This window comes from Hypomesus nipponensis, chromosome 26 (assembly GCF_054491055.1).
Source record: "Hypomesus nipponensis isolate SF chromosome 26, ASM5449105v1, whole genome shotgun sequence".
Taxonomy (NCBI): Eukaryota; Metazoa; Chordata; class Actinopteri; order Osmeriformes; family Osmeridae; genus Hypomesus; species Hypomesus nipponensis.
Window position 1 is genome coordinate 10,075,366 of NC_140386.1, and position 22,135 is coordinate 10,097,500.

General features: G+C 52.4%; 1 protein-coding gene and 1 long non-coding RNA gene across 2 annotated transcripts; one reads left to right on the forward strand and one right to left on the reverse strand.

Annotated features, from left to right (window-relative positions):
- Window positions 1-509: 509 nt before the first annotated feature.
- On the forward strand, window positions 510-21,497 carry jak1 (Janus kinase 1). Its single transcript, XM_084692872.1, has 24 exons — window positions 510-1,257; window positions 3,929-4,131; window positions 6,400-6,523; window positions 8,241-8,394; window positions 8,641-8,804; window positions 9,055-9,421; window positions 9,649-9,831; window positions 10,254-10,411; window positions 10,768-10,882; window positions 12,256-12,454; window positions 13,103-13,212; window positions 13,355-13,507; window positions 13,767-13,854; window positions 13,967-14,100; window positions 15,483-15,618; window positions 16,641-16,792; window positions 17,813-17,963; window positions 18,219-18,307; window positions 18,397-18,589; window positions 18,906-19,024; window positions 19,633-19,805; window positions 19,894-20,011; window positions 20,109-20,219; window positions 20,417-21,497. The coding sequence occupies exons 2-24, from the start codon at window positions 3,936-3,938 to the stop codon at window positions 20,525-20,527; spliced, it is 3,498 nt and encodes a 1,165-aa protein (XP_084548998.1). The 5' UTR covers window positions 510-1,257; window positions 3,929-3,935; the 3' UTR covers window positions 20,528-21,497.
- Window positions 3,050-5,352, reverse strand: LOC146221418 (uncharacterized). The gene is made up of 3 exons (XR_014750769.1): window positions 5,224-5,352; window positions 4,426-4,597; window positions 3,050-3,186 (listed from the first exon to the last, which is right to left on the reverse strand). It is a non-coding gene; the product is annotated as an uncharacterized LOC146221418 (long non-coding RNA).
- Window positions 21,498-22,135: the final 638 nt, after the last annotated feature.

Sequence of the window (22,135 nt, forward strand, 5' to 3'; positions counted from 1 at the left end):
CGTGATCATTGGCCCATGAAAGAAATGTTAAATCAAGGGCTTTTCCAGAAGCCATCAAAGATAAATGCAAAACTAATTACCAAAGTAAGAAATTGAAAATTCTCTGGAAAATTTGACTTACAGTTTATGGAAATTAACACAAGATAATACACTACGCTAACGAGAAGTGCCCTCGAAACAAAAGTATCCTCATGTTTTACACATGCTGTATTTTATTATCAAAACGATTGTCTTCAACTGTCCCACAAAAATCCTGTCTGGCCGACTCGTATTTGCTTGTGAAACTTTATACAGCACAAATATGCTAGGCTACATGTGTAGGGAGGGCAACACAATACTGTCAGAGCAAGAACTCCGTTTATAGAGGCAAAATATTGACAGTAACCGAAAATTATTTAAACAACAGATCTTGTTTACTGTGTAACAGATATATATATATATATATATATATATATATATATATCAGTATATATATATATATATATATATCAGTATATACACAATACTGTCAGAGCAAGAAGTCCGTTTATAGAGGCAAAACATTGACAGTAATATATATATTATTACTATATATACATATTATTACTATATATATATATGGTACATTACTACGGCAGCTGCCACACCAGAAAAAGAAATACGGATCATACGTTATACGTGATACGTTTGCATCCCGTTATAACGTGAAAATAACTTGTTATAACATGATAAACATCTTGTTATAACAAAAAGCATATCACGATATAACGTGATACTGATCCGTTTTTTTCTGGACGTGGCCACAATACGCTTCCGTACATTACACAAACACACACACACACATATACATTTGCATTAAATTATGGAGGTACGTGTGTGCAAGTGAAGCTACGTGTTCTGAGGTTCATTATGTAAAAACACACCCACTTCAAGTAGCTACGATGAAAAGGAACCATTATGTCATTTGACAGACGGACCAAGTACCAATCAGAGACTCAGATGCAGTGCTGGATGTTACACTATTTTCGGGAATGGGACGTTACTTGACAGGAAGAGTTAAAAGATTGTGGCTCCGCTCTATACTCAAAACACCAAAACAAGGTGGTCGGTTTAGCTCTAAATGCAGTGTTTTGGAGTTACAATATAGTTAGCTATCGGTATATTTTAAATACACCAATAATTCACAAGAATTAGCAGAGCAGGACCGAGAGTTCTGTTCAAGATCTAATGAACAAAACGAAACGGAAGTAATTTGCCAGCAGCCTGGCTTGATAATAGGTGAGTAACATACTAGCCAGCTAGCTAGCTTTCATCGCTTTCACATTGATACAGTTGTAGATAAGTACAGTTGATATAATATCGTTGATATGTTACCGATCTGAGTAAGTCTAGCAGGCTCGCATGGTTTTTTGGAATTGTCTAACACGTTGATAGTGCTAACTATACTAGGCTACGATGTTCAAAGCTGGTCGTCTAGGCACCGTAGCTAGCTGGCCTGGCAGTAGATAGCCATTTTCTCAACTAATGTGCGTGAGTTAGCTTCACTTTAAAATATTGTAACCGTATTTAAAACGGTCTAGTTTTGTTAACGAGGAACACCTTTTAGTCGTCCCATATTTCTTTTAAAGCAGAGTCGTAATGTAAATATTCCAAATGGTCCATACTCTTTAATTCCTAACGTGGATTATTTTGTCATTAAGACAAAATAATTAGGACATAATAAGTTAAAAGTAAAACGACGTAATCAATTAAATAGTTGATCAAAACCTTTTAACTGCTTCTAAATTATATTTCTATAGGGTTTCTATTTCTATTAGGCTATATTTGAATCATTAACTTTGACTAACCATTCACGGCTTGTAGTGCTAATATTTAGCGTTTTATGAAGTGTTCTCATTACATTAGATTGTAATGAATCCGATGTCCACAATCGATACCAACTACATTCAGCCCTTGTATAATTTCCGCTTTCAGGTTTTTGAAATGTTTAATGATCTTGTAAAACAAAAACAAAAAACAGCAGTGTTGGTCCAGTATGTTACCCGCAACTATAACCCACCTAGAAAATGGATCGTGGTCTAAAGATAAAATCGAAAATTGTTTTTTCATAGAAAACGTATTGATGAGTCACTATCATGTCATGGCATATGCCAGCAGTGTTGCATGGCACGAGGTTTTATCGATTAGACTTTTTCCTGTTTACGGTTTATAATCAGTTGTCTACAGTACTGGGCGGTCTACAGTAGGCTACTCTCGTCTTTCTGTCGGAAAGCCAAGGGGAGTTTTCGACCTTCACTGACTCACTAGAGGGACATGCCGAAGGGTTATGTAAACAAGACAAGGTTTTGACTCATCCAGAGTTTCAAGTCAGGAAAGAAGCACTGGACTAGCTGGAAACTTTCTGTGGCACGTCCGTAGATAGCTGTTTACGCTGATAAAGCAGCTGCCTAGATACGTTTTCTAATTCAGTAAGCTTGGGAGTAGCCTCAGTCAGACATGCAAGGGCTCAGGTTTGGTTGGTACATTTGTGAAAACCACTGGATGTTGTTTTGTCTAGTAGTTATACCAGACTGGGATATGACATAAAAACATGAGAACTGAATTTGAATCGCCTTGATAAAGGTCAGATGTATTGAAATGGTCTGAAACTGAGGAACTGCAGTGAAGAGCCACAGAAACAATGTAACTGTATCTGTTTCCTCCTACACTGGCAGCAGTGTGTCCTGCACACTCTCCTAGCGTGGTGTGGATATTTGTTTACGTGTGATGAGGGAGAGACAGACAGACAGACAGAGAGACAGAGACAGAGAGACACAGAGAGAGAGAGAGAGAGAGAGAGAGACGCAGAGAGAGAGAGACGCAGAGAGAGACGCAGAGAGAGACGCAGAGAGAGACAGAGACACAGAGAGACAGAGACACAGAGACACAGAGAGAGAGAGACACAGAGAGAGAGAGACAGGGAGAGACACAGAGAGAGACACAGAGAGAGAGACAGGGAGAGACACAGAGAGAGAGAGACAGAGAGAGAGACAGACAGAAAGAGGGATGATGACTAGTGAGTGCCTAAAGGGAGTGAGCTAAAGGGGTCGTGGTCGACTCCAGGACATTTCTTGCTGCGGTGGAACTCTCTGACCTGCGGGGCCCAGCAGAGAGCAGTGGTGCTGGGGTGTCTCGATAGGGAGGGCCCCCTGGATCGCAGGCTGGCCCCTGCAGGAAAAGGGAGATTGCTAATGTCCTCATCCACATGCAAGGCCTGGCTTCCTATCATTCACTTCTCTGGAGGGGGACAGGGTGATGCAGGGCACCATGGCCACGGTCAACTCCTGTGTGTGTGTGGTAGGGGATGCAGCAATATCAAAATGATATTTTATAATTTATCTGCCTATTTGTATCCTAAAACGAAACCCGAACTTACTAAAGAGTGATCGTTTTTATTGAACGTAGCATAATTAGCTAGGTACTGTAACCACCCAACAGGCTGTCTGTATTCTGAGCAGTAGTGCGTCCCTAAGTGGTGTGTTGTCACTGCGGTTTGTGTGTGTTCGGAGGCACCACGTCAGGTGATGAGTCAGTCTTGTATTGTCTCCAGGTCACTGCCGGCTGTAGATTGATCTCACCCCTCCATCCAGCCCTGCTAACCTTTCTGCAGTTTCCGCAGGACTCTCTAAACAAACACGGCTGCACATTCTGCAGCCGACGATCTGACAACATGTCCTCTCCTCCCCGCTCCTCTCTGATCCTCCCCGCTCCTCTCTGCTTCTCCCTGCTCCTCCCCGCTCCTCTCTGCTTCTCCCTGCTCCTCTCTGATCCTCCCTGCTCCTCTCTGATTCTCCCTGCTCCTCTCTGATTCTCCCTGCTCCTCTATTCTCCTCTCTGCTCCTCCCTGCTCCTCTCTGCTTCTCCCTGCTCCTCTCTGCTCCTCCCTGCTCCTCTCTGCTTCTCCCTGCAGGGTCTAGATGCCAAGTCTGGGTTTGATGGAGCTTAGCAGGCAGCTGTGTGGGAAGATGAGGAGGAGGAGGGCTGAGGTTCCTGACAGCGCCCCCCTGCGGGGTCTGGAGATCCACTTCTACCTGCTCGACATCCACCAGCTGGTGCACTTCAAAGACTGCCACACTGCTGAGGAGCTGTGCGAGGAGGCAGCCAAGAGATGCAGTAAGGCTGTTTTACTGCTGTGTGTGTGGGTGTGGGTATATCTTTGTGCTTGTTTGAAGTGTTCCGTATACATGGTATGAGCTGGTGTTTACTGTCGCACGTACTCCCAAAATTGAGGAAGTTAGTTACTAGACCTAACCACGATGGACAAACATCTTGATCTCACGGTGGACAGCCCTCCTCGCCATCTGTGACATCAGTGTCCCCGTCACAAGACCAGCCGTGTGGAACGTTAACAAGGCAGAAAATGCTATGGAAACGAGAAAAACGATCTGTAGCGCGCTAGACACGTACCAACAACCCGGTCCTTGTTGAGGCACTGTGAATGTGTTCTGGTTCCTCTGCAGTCACCGCTGCTGAGAGCTGGGATAGACTGCTTCGATGTTTTTCAGTCTGGCGTCAAGCAAATAGCCCACTTTGTCACGGCGGAGTGCTGGTGACGAGACGAAAAGCAAACAGAAAGAGGCTGTTGGAAAAGGAAACAGAAAGCACCAGTTGGAAGTGTTGTATAACAGACCATTTGACACACATTACATTTTACATTACACATTTTAAATTTACATTACACTAGGGGTGTCAGATACCAAAAATTCAGTAGTCGATGCAGATACCAGGCAGTAGCCTAAAATAACACGATTCTCGATGCCAATTTCGATACCATGGTAAAAAAAAAAGGATTTTCTAAGATTCCATGTACTTGAACCATTAACTTATTTCTAAACATATTTGGAAAAAAAACAAAATGTCATAAGACATACAAAACATGTGCAACAGAGCATATCACAACATAATACAGTGCAATTAAGCCATTCAGCTAACAAGATGAACATGAGTTTACCTTAACCAAGGTAGGCTATAAGCTACCGTTAAAACTACAGCATAGCTATCCTAAACTACGTACATAACATAGCCATTGTAATTCTAGTGTCCACCATCTCAAACATCGTGTAACGTGTATGACAGATTAAAAAACAGAAAGAGTGCATTCTTTGGATGTATTCAGAACTTCGCCGCGACGAAAGCGAACATTGATTTATTTGGTATGATGCCAGTTGTTAGCATCGGTGCTGCGCCTCTTCTGGAACGGCTCACCATGAATTCTTTGAACAAATCCGGATGACGATCATTCAGTTGCTTAGCTAAATTGGAAGTATTACCTCCCTTGATCTGAAGAACACGGTAGCATCTTCTGCATAGTGGCTTCTGCGGATTAATAATAACGCCAAGGTCATCTGCCTCAAACGCAAAGTAGCCTATTTCCAAACACGACTTTTTGTGCCAATGTTGTAAACAAGTTGAGGTGAGGCGATCGCTGCAGCTGCATTCGCCATCTTGGTTTTCTGAAATTGAACGTCGACTGGAACACTCCTGAATACTGCCCCCATCAGTTCCAGAAGAGGCGCAACACCGATGCTAACATCTGGCATCGGCGCTCACGGTGCTTACGGTGCTTCAAAAAATGGGCATCGTCGGTGTTTAGTTATTTTAGCATCGAAAGCTATCGTAAGTATCGGTTCTCGTGACATCCCGACATTATACACGCCGGAAGGCTGTGGTTGGGTCAGAATCGGACAGTCCTGTTGCTGAGAGACAAATCTAACAAACTGCAGCACTGTGGAGGGAGGGAGGGAGGGAGGGAGGGAGGGAGGGAGGGAGGGAGGGAGGGAGGGAGGGAGGGAGGGAGGGAGGGAGGGAGGGAGGGAGGGAGGGAGGGAGGGAGGGAGGGAGGGAAATGGCTCGTTTGCATCGCAACAAAGCTCATTGTTAAAAGCTCTTGAGGGCGCTTAGGTTCATAAGCAAATTACAGAGAGCTGCCAACAGAAAAGATGTGATCGTGGAGGATGATAACTGTAAAGTGTAATCAGTCAGGATGTTTGGCCCGCTGGGTGTGGAAGTCTCCCATCATCCTCTCCCAGTCAGAGGTGTTCCTGACCTGCCATAGCTAAGACCCTAAGATGACCTTTGACCCTACAGCCTAACCATAGCCAACTGGGGCTGTGTGTTCAACTCTGCATCGTATTTATCCAAATCAGGATATTTGATCAAATGTAGATATTTGCTCTAGTAGGCTCCTGCTCCACTGTGTATTATTAGAAAGTTGTTGTGCAGTTTTCAGCCATATTGGACCAAGGTCTCACTTCAATGTGTTTTTGTTTTTTTCGTCATTGAGAACAACCTGTACGTATGAAAGAAACACAGTGTCCACCCCTCAGTCCCCCCCCCCACCACTGATCCCTCTCGCCCTGCCCCCCCCCTCCCCCACACCAGACATCTCTCCCCTGTGCCACAACCTGTTTGCCCTGTACGAAGAAAGCAGAGACCTGTGGTACCCCCCCAACCACATCTTCAAGATCAGCGAGGACACCAGCATCAAGCTGCACTACCGCATCCGGTAAGACCGCCTGCCATCACCCTGCTCCTGCCTGCTCCACCCTGCTCCCCCCTGCTCCACCCTGCTCCCCCCTGCTTCACCCTGCTCCACCCTGCTCCTCTCTGCTCCTCTCTGCTCCACCCTGCTCCTCCCTGCTCCACCCTGCTCCTCTCTGCTCCTCCCTGCTCCACCCTGCTCCTCCCTGCTCCACCCTGCTCCTCCCTGCTTCTCCCTGCTCCACCCTGCTCCTCCCTGCTCCACCCTGCTCCTCTCTGCTCCTCCCTGCTCCACCCTGCTCCCCCTGCTTCACCCTGCTCCACCCTGCTCCTCTCTGCTCCTCTCTGCTCCACCCTGCTCCTCCCTGCTCCACCCTGCTCCCCCCTGCTTCACCCTGCTCCACCCTGCTCCACCCTGCTCCTCCCTGCTCCACCCTGCTCCTCTCTGCTCCTCTCTGCTCCACCCTGCTCCACCCTGCTCCTCCCTGCTCCACCCTGCTCCTCCCTGCTCCTCTCTGCTCCACCCTGCTCCTCCCTGCTCCACCCTGCTCTACCCTGCTCCTCCCTGCTCCTCCCTGCTCCTCTCTGCTCCTCTCTGCTCCACCCTGCTCCTCCCTGCTCCACCCTGCTCCTCTCTGCTCCTCCCTGCTCCACCCTGCTCCTCCCTGCTCCACCCTGCTCCTCCCTGCTTCTCCCTGCTCCACCCTGCTCCTCCCTGCTCCACCCTGCTCCTCTCTGCTCCTCCCTGCTCCACCCTGCTCCCCCCTGCTTCACCCTGCTCCACCCTGCTCCTCTCTGCTCCTCTCTGCTCCACCCTGCTCCTCCCTGCTCCACCCTGCTCCCCCCTGCTTCACCCTGCTCCACCCTGCTCCACCCTGCTCCTCCCTGCTCCACCCTGCTCCTCTCTGCTCCTCTCTGCTCCACCCTGCTCCACCCTGCTCCTCCCTGCTCCACCCTGCTCCTCCCTGCTCCTCTCTGCTCCACCCTGCTCCTCCCTGCTCCACCCTGCTCTACCCTGCTCCTCCCTGCTCCTCCCTGCTCCTCTCTGCTCCACCCTGCTCCTCCCTGCTCCTCCCTGCTCCTCCCTGCTCCACCCTGCTCCACCCTGCTCCTCCCTGCTCCACCCTGCTCCTCCATGCTCCACCCTGCTCCACCCTGCTCCTCCCTGCTCCACCCTGCTCCACCCTGCTCCTCCCTGCTCCTCCCTGCTTCTCCCTGCTCCACCCTGCTCCTCCCTGCTCCACCCTGCTCCACCCTGCTCCTCCCTGCTCCACCCTGCTCCTCCCTGCTCCTCCCTGCTCCTCCCTGCTCCTCTCTGCTCCACCCTGCTCCTCCCTGCTCCTCCCTGCTCCACCCTGCTCCACCCTGCTCCACCCCCACACACCTGAGGAGGGGAGGAGGTTCTGCCCTGCGACATGTCATGTGAGGATGGGCTGAACTTGCTGAGCACACACCAGATGGGGAACACAGCCTTTGTAGCGTGTGTGTGTGTGTGTGTGTGTGTGTGTGCCTGTGGCCTCGTTGTACCATCTGAGATCCACCCCGAACCCTCTAGCACACACACACACACACACTCCCTCTTTCCTGTTGTTTGTTTCTTATTATACCACGGCAGGACTGGGATGTGGTTATTGTGTTTACACACTGTGGCACCCTACAAAGACTACAGCATGCAACGGCTTGTAGCCGCCTGTAGCAGACAGCGGACAGACGTGTGATCCTGTCTCCTGCCCTCTTCCCAGGTTTTACTTTTCAAACTGGCACGGCACCAGCGAGGGGGAGTCCCCTGTGTGGAGACACTGCATCAGCAAGCTGAGGGGGAACCTTAGCCCCCAGAAGGCCCCCGAGGGGACCCCACTGCTGGACGCCGCCTCCCTCAACTACCTGTTTGCTCAGGTGTGTGTGTGTGTGTGTGTGTGAGGGAGAGGGAGACAGTGTGTGTGTGTGTAGAGGGTCAGTGTTGGGGCTTGTGTAACCAGGGGGTGTAACATTCCACTCCAAGAGTTTGTTTACAAAATGTTACACGTGGATGCATGTTTCTCATCAGAGTTGACTCAAAACAACGGCACACTGTGTGTGGTGGGTGCACATGACACTGCGTTGTGTGTGTTTCCATACTGGATGTGTGTGTGTGTGTTCCAGGGCCAGTATGACTTCCTGAAGGGGCTGGCTCCTGTGCGGAGCCCTCAGAACGAGCTGGAGGTTCATGAGATTGAGAACGAGTGTCTGGGGATGGCTGTCCTGGCCATCACTCACCACGCCATGACCAGAGACATCCCCCTGCCCACTGCCTCGGCCGAGATCAGGTAACACACACACACACACACGGACGCACTCACACCTGTCATCTCCCTTCTCCTCACCCTCTCCCCTCTCCTCACCTCCTCTCCCCTCTCCTCACCTCCTCCTCCTCACCTCCTCTCCCTCTCCTCACTTCCTCCTCCTCACATCCTCTCCCCTCTCCTCACTTCCTCCTCCTCACCTCCTCTCCCCTCTCCTCACTTCCTCCTCCACACATCCTCTCCCTTCTCCTCACCTCCTCTCCCCTCTCCTCAGCTACAAGCGCTTCATCCCGGAGGCCCTGAACCGCAACATCAAACAGCGCAACTTCCTGACGCGCATCCGCATCAACAACGTCTTCAAGAACTTCCTCAACGAGTTCAACCAGCGCACGGTGAAGGACAGCAACATCACGCTGTACGACCTGAAGATCAAGTACCTGTCCACGCTGGAGGGCCTGGCCCGGGGCCTGGGCAGCGAGCAGCTGGAGCCAGTGTCCACGCGAGTCTCCTCGGAGGGGGAGGCCAACGGGCACGGCCCCGAGGCAGGGGGCACCGAGGCAGGGGGCCCCGAGGCAGGGGGCCCCACCCAGGTCCTGGTCACCGGGACAACCGGCATCTCCTGGAGGAGGAAGCCCCCGCATGTGAGTGGAGGAGAGGGGGCTGGTTGAGTAAGTTAGCGTTAGCATGCTACTGTTAGCATTAGCGTGCTACTTGTAGCATTAGCAAGCTAAATGTAGCGCTAGCATGCTAACTGAAGGGTTAGCTGTAGTGTTAGCAGGCCGTCTGGTCCGTTAGCACTGGTTGAGTGAGTTAGCATGCTACATGCAGCGTTAGCTCGGGCCTGATGGCGTGTTGTGCCCGTACCCAGGACACCCTGATGGTGAAAGAGAAGAGCAAGTCCAAGAAGAGCCAAGCGGATGCCAAGCGCAGGAACAACAAGAAGAAAGGTCCCGCTGACGGCTGGGTGACCTTCTGTGACTTCCACGAGATCACACACATCGTCATCAAGGAGGCCACCGTCACTATCTTCAAACAGGACAACAAGAAGATGGTGAGACACACACATACACACGTACACACACGTACACACACACACACACACACAAGGACAAGAGCGTTGCAACCTGTGCTGGCGACTTCCTCTATTAGCGGGGTTCAGCGGGCTGATTTGGGTCGGGTGAACTGGCAGTTTTCACGCCACCAGACCAGACACGTACTTCTGCCAAAACAAACAAAGTGTCCTCAATGAGCTTAGTCCAGTAATGTGATGGGTCGTCTGAGTTTGAGATGAGACTAGATTAGTGAGCTCCGTCCAGCAGAGAGCCTAGCATGGCCAGTCTGAGCATGGGGCCCACTGGAAGCACAGCGACAAGACCATGCAGCATGCTGGGAGAAGGAAGAGTGTGTGTGTGTGTGTGTGGTGAGGGGGCCCATGATGGTTCAGGTGCCATGCTGACTGCTCTGCTCCTGCAGGAGTTGGAGCTGCGTTTCCGGGCTGAGGCGCTGGCTTTCGCAGCCCTGGTGGACGGGTACTTCCGCCTGACGGTGGACGCTCACCACTACCTGTGCACCGAGGTGGCCCCCACCTCCGTGGTCCAGAACCTCCAGAACGGCTGTCACGGACCCATCAGGTCAGAACACCTGTCTGTCTCTGTCTCTCTCTGTCTCTCTCTCTGTCTCTCCCTCATTATCTCTCTCTGTCTCTCTCTGTCTCTCTCTGTCTCTCCCTCATTATCTGTGTCTCTCTCTGTCTCTCTCTGTCTCTCTCTCTCTCTCTCTGTCCCTCTCTCTCTCTCCACTTTCTACATCCCTCTCTTACTTCAGGGCGTCACCCTTCTCTGGCATTTGTCTTCATTTCCTTCTATTACTATCCCTCTATCCCGCCCTCCAGTACGTCACCTGACCTCACTGTCTCTCCTTAACCTTTGAACACAAAGCTGGATACTCAGTGTCTCTGCCCTGTGTGTGTGTGTGTGTGTGTGCGCAGTACGGAGTATGCCATCCGTAAGCTTCACCAGGAGGGAGATGAGGAGGGAGCGTACGTGCTGCGCTGGAGCTGCACCGACTACAACTACATCATCATGACCGTGGTGTGCAGTGAGGTACAGCCCACACACACACATACACACACACACACACACACACTACACACACTACACTACACACCCTAATGATGCGTCATATCACAGAGCGGGCCAGACCAGATATACAGGGCCAGTTAGTTTGAGATGACACTTTGAACTGAGCCTCTGCAGCTAACAGCAGCTAACAGCAGCAGACTTGGTCAACAGTGTTGTATAACTGACCCCACCTGATTAGACTTTAGAGGTGTGTGTGTGTGTGTGTGTGTGTGTGTGAAGCCTTTACAGATGACTAATCCCGTTGATGAGCTCAGTGTTTTATGAGAGAGAGAACTGTAAACGTGTCATTGTTCCACCTGGTGTACTTCCCCTCAGAGCTCACCGGCACAGTGCAGACGGTGGCATACCGTGTGTGTGTGTGTGTGTGTGTGTATAACGTGTGTGGGGGAAGAAAGGAGTGGCAAGATCCATCATGACACACCAAGAGTCTCTGTCCTAAGGTCAAACATCCTCCTCCTCTCCTCTACCTCCTCCTCCTCTCCCCCTCCTCCTCCTCTCCTCCTCTCTTCCCCTCCCCATCTCCTCTCCCCCTCCTCCTCTCCTCCTCTCCTCTCCCCCTCCTCTCCTCCCCATCTCCTCTCCCCCTCCTCCTCCTCTCCCCCTCTCCTCCCCTCCCCGTCTCCTCTCCCCCTCCTCTCCTCCTCTCCTCCTCCTCTCTCCGCCTCTCCTCTCCTCCCCATCTCCTCTCCCCCTCCTCCTCTCCTCTCCTCCTCTCCTCTCCTCTCCCCCTCCTCCTCTCCTCTCCTCTCCCCCTCCTCCCCATCTCCTCTCCCCCTCCTCCTCTCCTCTCCTCCTCTCCTCTCCTCTCCCCCTCCTCCTCTCCTCTCCTCTCCTCTCCCCCTCCTCCCCTCCTCTCCCCCTCCTCCCCTCCTCCTCCTCCCCATCTCCTCTCCTCCTCCTCTCCTCCCCTCCTCTCCTCCTCCTCTCTCCGCCTCTCCTCCCCTCCCCATCTCCTCTCCTCCCCATCTCCTCTCCCCCTCCTCCTCTCTCCCTCCTCCTCTCCTCTCCCCCTCCTCCTCTCCTCTCCCCCTCCTCTCCTCTCCCCCTCCTCCCCTCCTCTCCTCCCCATCTCCTCTCCCCCTCCTCCTCCTCCCCTCCTCTCCCCCTCCTCCTCTCCTCTCCTCCTCTTGTCTCCCCCTCCTCCTCCTCCCCTCCTCTCCTCTCCCCTTCCTCCTCTCCTCTCCTCCCCCTCCTCCTCTCCTCTTCTCCTCCTCTACCTCTCCTCTCCTCTCCCCCTCCTCCTCTCCTCTCCCCCTCCTCTCCCCTCCCCTCTCCTCTTCTCCTCTCCTCCTCTCCTCTCCTCTCCCCCTCCTCCTCTCCTCTCCCCTCCTCAGATGGATGTGAGAGAGAGTCGTCAGGTGCGTCAGTATAAGAACTTCCAGGTGGAGGTGAGTCCTGAGGGCTATCGTCTGTACGGGACCGACACCCTGCGCTCCACCTTGAGGGCTCTGCTGGACCACCTGGCTGGACAGAACCTCCGCACAGACACCATGCGCTTCCAGCTGCATCGCTGCTGCCCCCCCCAGCCCCGAGGTACACACACACACACACACAGACACACCATCTCACTGCTGCCTGCCACTGCCCAGAGTTACACACACACACCATTTCATCTGTATCTCTGTCAGACACACACACATGAGTTATTGGTGACAACCATAGCGAGTGTGTGAGTTTGTGTGTGTGTGTGTGTGTGTGTGAACAGAACAGACACACTGTTCTCTTCCACAATCTGTGTCGTAATACTGTCAGACAGGAAGAGGGTTCAGTAGGTGTGGTGAGTCAGGCTCCTGTGTTTACATCAGAGAGAGAGAGAGGTGTGTGCGTGTGTTTGTGTGTGTGCGTGCGATGTCAGTAGTTCACACTGAATACACCTCTGTGTTTCGGCTGCAAAAACCACACAATGTTCTTTTTGTCACAACATCAACTTCCTCCATATGCGCGCGCACACACACACAAACACACACACACACACAGTAAAAGAGATCAGCAAGCACCAACAGTTCCACCCTCCTCTGCAGCACGTAGTAAAGCCTATGTAGTAAAACAATCACATGCATCCATCAACCGTCAGTGTAACTTGACCTAAATGTCTGCACAGGCTATTGTTAGCCAAGAGGTTCTGTTCCTGTTGAGATGTACTGTCAACACTGGTCTGTTCTGTGTGTCTGTGTGTTCCAGAGGTGTCCAACCTGCTGGTGGTGACTAAGGACCGAGCGCTGGTACCTCAGACCCACATGCAGGAGAGCCAACTCAGCTTCCACAGGATCCTGAAGGAGGAAATCACACAGGTACTCCCTCCCTCACCTCCCTCCCTCTCTCACCTCCCTCCCTCACCTCCCTCCCTCCCTCACCTCCCTCCCTCACCTCCCTCCCTCTCTCACCTCCCTCCCTCTCCTAAGCCCTGTCTCCTCTCTCTCTCTCTGTGTTCAGGGGGAGCACCTGGGCCGGGGCACGCGCACCAACATCTTTGCTGGGACGCTGCGGGTGAAGAGCGAGGAGGACGACGACGACGGCTACTCCTCCTTCCAGGAGGTGAAGGTGGTGCTGAAGGTGCTGGGGTCAGGCCATAGAGACATCTCCCTGGTGAGACCCTGCCACGCCCTGCCACGCCCTGCCAGGGGGAGGTTATGTAGGCCAGCTCCTTCTAACTGTGTGGATGTTTCCCTCTCCCCTGTCCCCCCTCTCTCTCCCCCCTCTCTCTCCCCCCCTCTCTCCCCCTCTCTCTCTCCCCTCTCTCTCTCTCTCCCCCTCTTTCTCTCTCCCCCTCTCTCTCCCCCCTCCCTCTCCCCCCTCTCTCTCCCCCCTCTCTCTCCCCCCTCTCCCTCCCTCTCCTTGTGTCCAGGCCTTCTTTGAGACCGCTAGCATGATGCGGCAGGTTTCTCACAAGCACATCGCCCTGCTGCACGGGGTCTGCGTACGCCACCTGGAGAGTATGTCCACAGACATGTTTGTGTTTACCAGTGTGTGAACCCGCTCTGGGACAGCCGCTGTCGCTCCCTGTCTTATTATTGTGTGTGTTGACTGTGTGTGTGTGTGGAGCAGATATCATGGTGGAGGAGTTTGTTCAGCTGGGCCCTCTGGATGTTTTCATGAGGACCCGAGACAGATGCAGCCCCCTCAGCACTCCCTGGAAGTTCCAGGTGGCTACACAACTAGCCAGCGCTCTCAGCTACCTGGTGAGAACACACACACACACACACACCCTCTCTTTCAACTGAAATGCGTGTTCATTCTTGATTTATGGGAGATGGAAATTCAGAAAGCCGTTGAGTCATGAACTAGCCAGGGGCTGCTCAAAAAAGCTCGACTTAAAGTCCTAAACCAGACTTGAATAAGTTTAATTAGTCAAGCGGGGCTAAAGCGGTTCCATAAAGGCCAATTTCAGCTCACGCAGTCCTACTAATTCAAGTCAGATTTAAGTAGTCAAGTTAATTGCGCGTGCACCCTATTCTTAAGCAGCCCGAGAGGTAAAACATGGATCATACAATCCACCACGGCAAAAGAAATGCACACGGCCACGTGACTTCTTCCAGAAAGAACGTTCCCTTTAAATCATGTACAATGACAGCTCCCTCATCCAACGCTTCAATAAAAAAAAACGACACGCCATGATTGACGTCGTGAACGATAGGCTACGTAGGTCGAGGACCTTTTTAGACCTTAACTTCGTTGATTAAAAAATACCCTCTAAACTCATCTACATTGGCTTTTTTGACATTGTTTACAAATAAATAGCCTACGATTAATCAATACATCCAGTAGCCTAACTTTTTAACATGGTTTTTGTGTCGTGGAAATGGAAGGCGGATTTAGGTTTGTTTTGCAATTGTAGGGTACTGTTAACAATTATATTGCTATGATAATTATACTCTGATAATTTAGATTGAGATATAGGCCTAACCCTGATACCTAAACATTTGAAATCACAAACTAACATCCATACATTAACGGCTATGGTGTGTAGCCTATCAAAGCATTTTTCATCATTGTTTAATGCATTAGGCTAAATGTAGGCTATTTAAGTTGATTTTCTATCAATGATGAACATATTGAACTGATGAGAATAAGAAAATGAGAATATACGTGGTAAATCATCGTCTTCCCGTTGGGTCAGTGTTACAGGGACGTCTGGTTAAGCACCAAGTCACGCTAAGCCCGACAGTTAGTCTGACCCTGACCAGACTTGTTTCGCAGCCTAAGTTGCCATAGTAACCGAGTTCGAACTACGTTGAGCTAGCTTTATGGAACCGAATGAACTAGAAATGAGTCAGACTAACTGACATAAGTCTGGCTTATTCGGTAAACTCGCTTTATGGAACAGGCCTCTGGCTTCCAGCCCAACTTAGCCCCGCCCACAACAAAAATGTGGTCGGGAACTTGGGTTTGGAGGGGATCGTATTAGGGACAAACTATATAAAACCAGGAGCTGGCGGACCAATGAAATGGCTAGGGCGGGCTTTATACGATGATGGACAGATGATCAACAGTAACGTAATCAACAACGTCACGAAAGAGCTATTCATGAACAGGTCTGACGTGTGTGTGTGTGTGTGTGTAGGAGGATAAGAAGCTGGTTCATGGCTTCGTGTGCACCAAGAACATCCTACTGGCTCGAGACGGTGTGGAGAGTAAGGAGGGGCCCTTCATCAAGCTGAGCGACCCTGGCATCCCTATCACCGTGCTCAGCAGAGAAGGTACACACACACACACCTACACCTACACACACACACACACACACACTGACCTACATACTGTCTCGTTGTCGCTTGGAAGAGCAGTCTCCATGACTCTGCAAGGACAGGCCTCTGGTTCCAGATTGGGACAGCGTCATATTTCATGTCCGTAATGTCTGTCCAGCAGAGCCGTTGCCGTGGTAACGTGCTGTGGCAGGGGTCATTTAGCCTCCACCCCCCCCCCCCCCCGGGGACGACTGACACAGCAGCTGGGAAGTCTCTACTCTCCACCCCCTTCCTAGTCCTCGCTCTCTCTCTGTCTCGCTTCCTCTCTCTCGTTCTGCCCCTCCCTCTTGTTCTCCCCCTCCCTCTCTTTCCCTTCCTCTCTCTCTCGTTCTCCCCCTCCCTCTCTCTCCTCCCTCTCTTTCCCTTCCTCTCTCTCCATCTCTCCTGTCAGGGCATGTCAGTAAGGCAGAGTTACTGGAAGAGCTGCAGTTTCTTGGCAGTTGGAGGAGGAGACAGGAGGAAGGGAAAGAGGGGGGAGGAGGGAGAGAGGAGGGAGAGAGGAGGGCGGAGGGAGAGAGGGGGGAGGAGGGAGAGAGGGGGGAGGAGGGAGAGGAGGGCGGAGGGAGAGAGGGGGGAGGAGGGAGAGAGGGGGGAGGAGGGAGAGGAGGGCGGAGGGAGAGAGGAGGGCGGAGGGAGAGAGGGGGGAGGAGGGAGAGGAGGGCGGAGGAGGGAGAGGAGGGAGGGAGGGAGAGGAGGGCGGAGGGAGAGAGGGGGAGGAGGGTGTGTGTCTTGTCTCCAGTTCACATTGATCCAGCCCCCCCCCTCTCACCCCCCCTCACTATAGTGACATCATCATAATCAGAATGACACAGCCATTCCCTGGGACTCCAGCTGTATTAAGACAGGGCGTTTCATCACTCTGTTCTGCAGTGCTCAGCCATCTCCCAAGCTTGTTTACCTTCTGCAGAAGTGAAATATCTTTTTGGACGAGAGCGTGTGTGTGTGTCTTCACTGACCCCTTGCGTGTGTGTTTGCAGAGTGTGTGGAGCGTATTCCGTGGATCGCTCCGGAGTGTGTGAAGGATGCTGCTAACCTGACGATCGCGGCCGACAAGTGGGGCTTCGGCACCACGCTGTGGGAGATCTGCTACGACGGAGAGGTGCCCCTGAAGGACAAGAAACTCACTGAGGTACACACCCACCACACACACCTTACACACCTCACACACACACCCACACCTCTGACACACCTCACACACCCCTCTCTCTCCCCCTGCCCCCCCTCTCTCCCCCTGCCCCCCCTGCTCTCTCCCCCTTTTCCTCCCCCTCTCTCCCCCTGCCCCCCCTCTCTCCCCCTTGTCCTCCCCCTCTCTCCCCCTGCCCCCCCTCTCTCCCCCTTGTCCTCCCCCTCTCTCCCCCTGCCCTCCCCTCTCTCTCCCTGCCCCCCCTGCTCTCTCCCCCTCTCTCTCCCTGCCCCCCCTGCTCTCTCCCCCTCTCTCCCCCTGCCACCCCCCTCTCTCTCCCCCTGACCCCCCTGACCCCCCTCTCTCCCCTGCCCCCCCCTGCTCTCTCCCCCTGCCCCCTCTCCCCCCTGACCCCCCTCTCTCCCCCTGCCCCCCCCCTCTCTCCCCTGCCCCCCCCTGCCCCCCCCCTCTCTCCCCCTGCCCCCCCTCTCCCCCTGACCCCCTCTCTCTCCCCCTGCCCCCCCTCTCTCCCCCTGCCCCCCTCTCTCCCCCTGCCCCCCTCTCTCCCCCTGCCCTCCCCTCTCTCTCCCTGCCCCCCCTGCTCTCCCCCCTGCCCCCTGCTCTCTCCCCCTGCCCCCCCTCTCTCTCCCCCTGCCCCCCCCTCTCCCCCCTGACCCCCTCTCTCTCCCCCTGCCCCCCCCTCTCTCCCCCTGCCCCCCTCTCTCCCCCTGCCCCCCCCTCTCTCTCCCCCTGCCCCCCTCTCTCCCCCTGCCCCCTCTCTCTCCCCCTGCCCCCTCTCTCTCCCCCTGCCCCCTCTCTCTCCCCCTGCCCCCCTCTCTCCCCCATGTCCTCCCCCCTGCTCTCTCCCCCTTGTCCTCCCCCCTGCTCTCTCCCCCTGCCCCCCCTCTCTCTCCCCCTTGTCCTCCCCCCTGCTCTCCCCCCCCCCCCCCTCTCTCTCCCCCTGCCCCCCCCCTCTCTCCCCCTTGTCCTCCCCCCTGCTCTCTCCCCCTTGTCCTCCCGGAGCAGAAGCAGAGGTTTTACGAGGCTGAGTGTCCGCTGGCGACCCCTGACTGCAGGGAGCTGGCCGACCTCATGACACACTGCATGACCTACGACCCCCGCAAGAGACCCTTCTTCCGCGCCATCGTCCGAGACATCGACCTCATAGTGACGCAGAGTATGTGTGTGTGTGTGTGTGTGTGTTTTGGAGGACGTTTCTTCAGTTTACATTCATGATATATTTCCCCCTAAACTGGGCCCCCATGGCCGTTGTCTCAACACTGCCACCCTGTGGCCAGATGTAGCTACTGCAGCCAGTCACTTGTCGGCTCTTACCTCTGAACTGACTGATCTGTGTGTAGATGTATTGGCAGGGCATGGGGTTATACCATTGAGGTGGTTTTGACCATGGCTCTGTTTGTCCCTCGCCCAGACCCGTCCATCAAGCCGGTCCCCTCCCCCGAGGTGGACCCCACCATGTTTGAGAAGAGGTTCCTCAAGAAGATCAGAGAACTGGGAGAGGTGAAGGACACACCTCCTCTGTGCACCATATCCATGGATGTCTCTGACCGACCGACCGACTGACTGTGTGTGTGTTTGTGTGCGCGCAGGGTCACTTTGGCAAGGTGGAGCTGTGCAGGTATGACCCCAGGGGCGACAGGACAGGGGAGCTGGTGGCCGTCAAGTCCCTGAAGCCGGAGAACAGGGAGGAGCCCTGCAGCAACCTGCGCAGCGAGATCAACATCCTGAAGGAGCTGTACCACGAGAACATCGTCAAGTACAAGGGCATCTGCCAGGAGGAGGGTGAGGAACACACACACACACACACACACACACGGAGAGAGGGTGAGGAACACACACACACACAAGGAGAGAGGGTGAGGAACACACACACACACACGGAGAGAGGGTGAGGAACACACACACACACACGGAGAGAGGGTGAGGAACACACACACACGGAGAGAGGGTGAGGAACACACACACACGGAGAGAGGCTAAGGAACACACACACACACACAAAGAGAGGGTGAGGAACACACACACCCTACTAATGGGTGCAACACTAATATTGTGTGTGCGTGCGTGTGTGTATCTGCGTGTGTGTGTGTGTGTGCAGGCGGTCAAGCCATCAAGCTGATCATGGAGTACCTTCCCTCTGGCAGTCTGAAGGAGTACCTTCCTCACAACAAGACCAGCCAGAAGACCCTGTACAGCTATGCCATCCAGATCTGCCAGGTACCGCCTTCTCACCCTCTAACACACCTGTACACCCTCTCACCCTCTAACACGCCTGTACACCCTCTCACACACCTGTACACCCTCTCACCCTCTAACACACCTGTACACCCTCTCACCCTCTAACACACCTGTACCACCTTCTCACCCTCTAACACACCTGTACCACCTTCTCACCCTCTAACACACCTGTACACCCTCTCACCCTCTAACACACCTGTACACCCTCTCACCCTCTAACACACCTGTACCACCTTCTCACCCTCTAACACACCTGTACACCCTCTCACCCTCTAACACACCTGTACCACCTTCTCACCCTCTAACACACCTGTACCACCTTCTCACCCTCTAACACACCTGTACACCCTCTCACCCTCTAACACACCTGTACCACCTTCTCACCCTCTAACACACCTGTACACCCTCTCACCCGCCTGTACACCCTCTCACCCTCTAACACACCTGTACACCCTCTCACCCTCTAACACACCTGTACACCCTCTCACCCTCTAACACACCTGTACACCCTCTCACCCTCTAACACACCTGTACCACCTTCTCACCCTCTAACACACCTGTACCCTCCCCCCCGCCCCCCCCCACAGGGAATGGAGTACCTGGGGTCCCGGAACTACATCCACCGTGACCTGGCAGCCAGGAACGTGCTGGTAGAGAACGCCGACAGGGTGAAGATCGGAGACTTCGGACTGACCAAGAGCATCAAGGACAACGAGGGCTACTACACTGTGAAGGGAGAGCAGGACAGCCCTGTGTTCTGGTGAGGGGGGGGGTGTCAGGGAGCCCTTGGTGTGCGTGTGTGTGTGTTCCTGGGTCAGGACAGGTGTTGATGTGTTCCCCTGCTGCAGGTATGCTCCTGAGTGTCTGATCCACTGTAAGTTCTACCTTGCGTCGGACGTCTGGTCCTTTGGTGTGACCATGTATGAGCTCATCACCTTCTGCAACAGTGCCTTCAACCCCATGCACGTAAGTACGCGCACACACACACACACACACACTTTGAACACAGTTGTCTCTTAATCATGTGAATCACCCCCCCCCCTCTACCCACCCTTCCTTGCAGATGTTCTTGAAGATGATTGGTCCAAGCCAAGGTCAGATGACCATGACCCGACTGGTCAACATCCTGGAGGAAGGGCAGCGACTGCCCCGTCCAGACATGTGCCCCGAACCGGTGAGCACGCACGCTGTCATGACGACGCACGCTGTCATGACGACACACGCTGTCACGACGACACACGCTGTCACGACGACACACGCTGTCACAACGACACACGCTGTCACGACGACACACGCTGTCACGACGACACGGCTGCAGTACCTCTGTTACAGTACTCTCCTAACGTACGTGTGTGTGTGTGTGTGTGTCAGGTCTATGCGCTGATGAGGAAGTGTTGGGAGAAATCTCCAGAGAAGAGGATCACCTTCAAGAGCCTCATCGACCAGTTCACCCTCCTGCACGCCATGGCCAGCAGCACTTAGCATTCCCGCCTGCCTGCCTTAGCAGAGACTCTCCACATGGGGGCGCCAGCTTGCAGACCAGGACTATTACAACCACAGGACACAGCTGGCCTCAGCTCACCTTTACATTTTAACTTAGTTATTCTGCCCCTAAGTAGGATTATGACCTTATATAACATGTGAGAGAGGTGACGAGCTTGGCTCTCGATAAAGGACTGGAGCACTTAACACCCCTGGTGGCCATAGCTTAGCTATCACATCTACATACTGGACCTTATCAGAGAACTACTCATACAAGCCTTTTCCCTGTAAAACAAATATACTGACTTGTAGTATGATCATGAGAGAAAGAGAAGGGGGGTGGTGTTGCAGACACTGATATTCCGAGAGGAAAATGGAGCGACAGAACCTTCATGGAGGTGGAACCAAGACCATGTTGAAGAACCAGGATGGATGTAACATATGGGAACATGTGACGCCAAACCCACCGGGAGCCAATCAGCTGTGAGAACATGAGGTGTAATCCCACTCGCTGACACAAGAGGGCGCTCGAACATCAGCCTTTTTATTTTTTATCTGTCTCTTTAAAATGCTCGTATTTCTATACTTCATATTTCGTTTATGCCTTTGTTAAAAATCATTTTATAATTTTTTTTTTTTTTTTATCAATGTCAGGTTGTAATCAATGTCAGGTTGTGAATGTTTGGTAAGTTGTAATCATGGATATTTGAGTGTAAATCCACATACATCAAATCAAAAAGGGCGACAAAGAGAAGGATGAAAGGAATGCAAAACTGTGAAATAAGTTAGTTTCTATTTGTTACTGACTGGGAGTTGCGATCTCAAAGATGCAAAGAAATTTGGCTGTGCTTGTCATGTTTATTCCGGAATGTAAAAGACAATTCCCTCTGCTTGAAAAAGGAGAACTATTTTTCTGAATAAAACAAGTATGACTAATGGAAAATATACATAAATACACAATTCAAATAAATATTAGGGTTTTTTTTCATTGTCAAATTCCATAAACTTCAAAAGCAATAACTAATTTTTTTTCTATTTTACAGCAGTAAGTAAGCATGCTAAAGATCAAATCCTTCTAGAAAAAAACAAAACGTATTCACAGGAAAGCAATATCAACATAGTTTGTGATATAAAATATTGCAAAATCTACAGTAGATTTCAGGTCAGAAAAAAAACTATCCAAATACTTTAATAAAACCGTGTACAAAGCAAGAAGCACATCAGAACTAGCAGTTATTGAGTAATAAATACTTGTTTCAGTATTGCAAAGCTTAAGTGTTCCCAAACAGACACGCATGTCCCTCACTCACACATTCAATTCACCGCCAACACATGAGTTGGGGGGTTGCTTACAATCAGTCACCAACACACACCTGGCTGGCCAAAACAGAAACCCTCTCCCTGGAAGGTCCGTAGGGAAGGACCGCTCTCTCTGTCCCTGGGGAGGGAGGCTCTCCCTGGGGAAGGACCACCACAGGAGGCCCACAGGGCTGGAGGTTGAGCCCAGCCAGGGAAGATCCAAACTGATCCATGATCAGGATAGGTGTGTGTGTGTGGGGGGGGGGGGTGTATTAAGAGGGAAGGGGAAAAGCAAGGAAAACACTGATG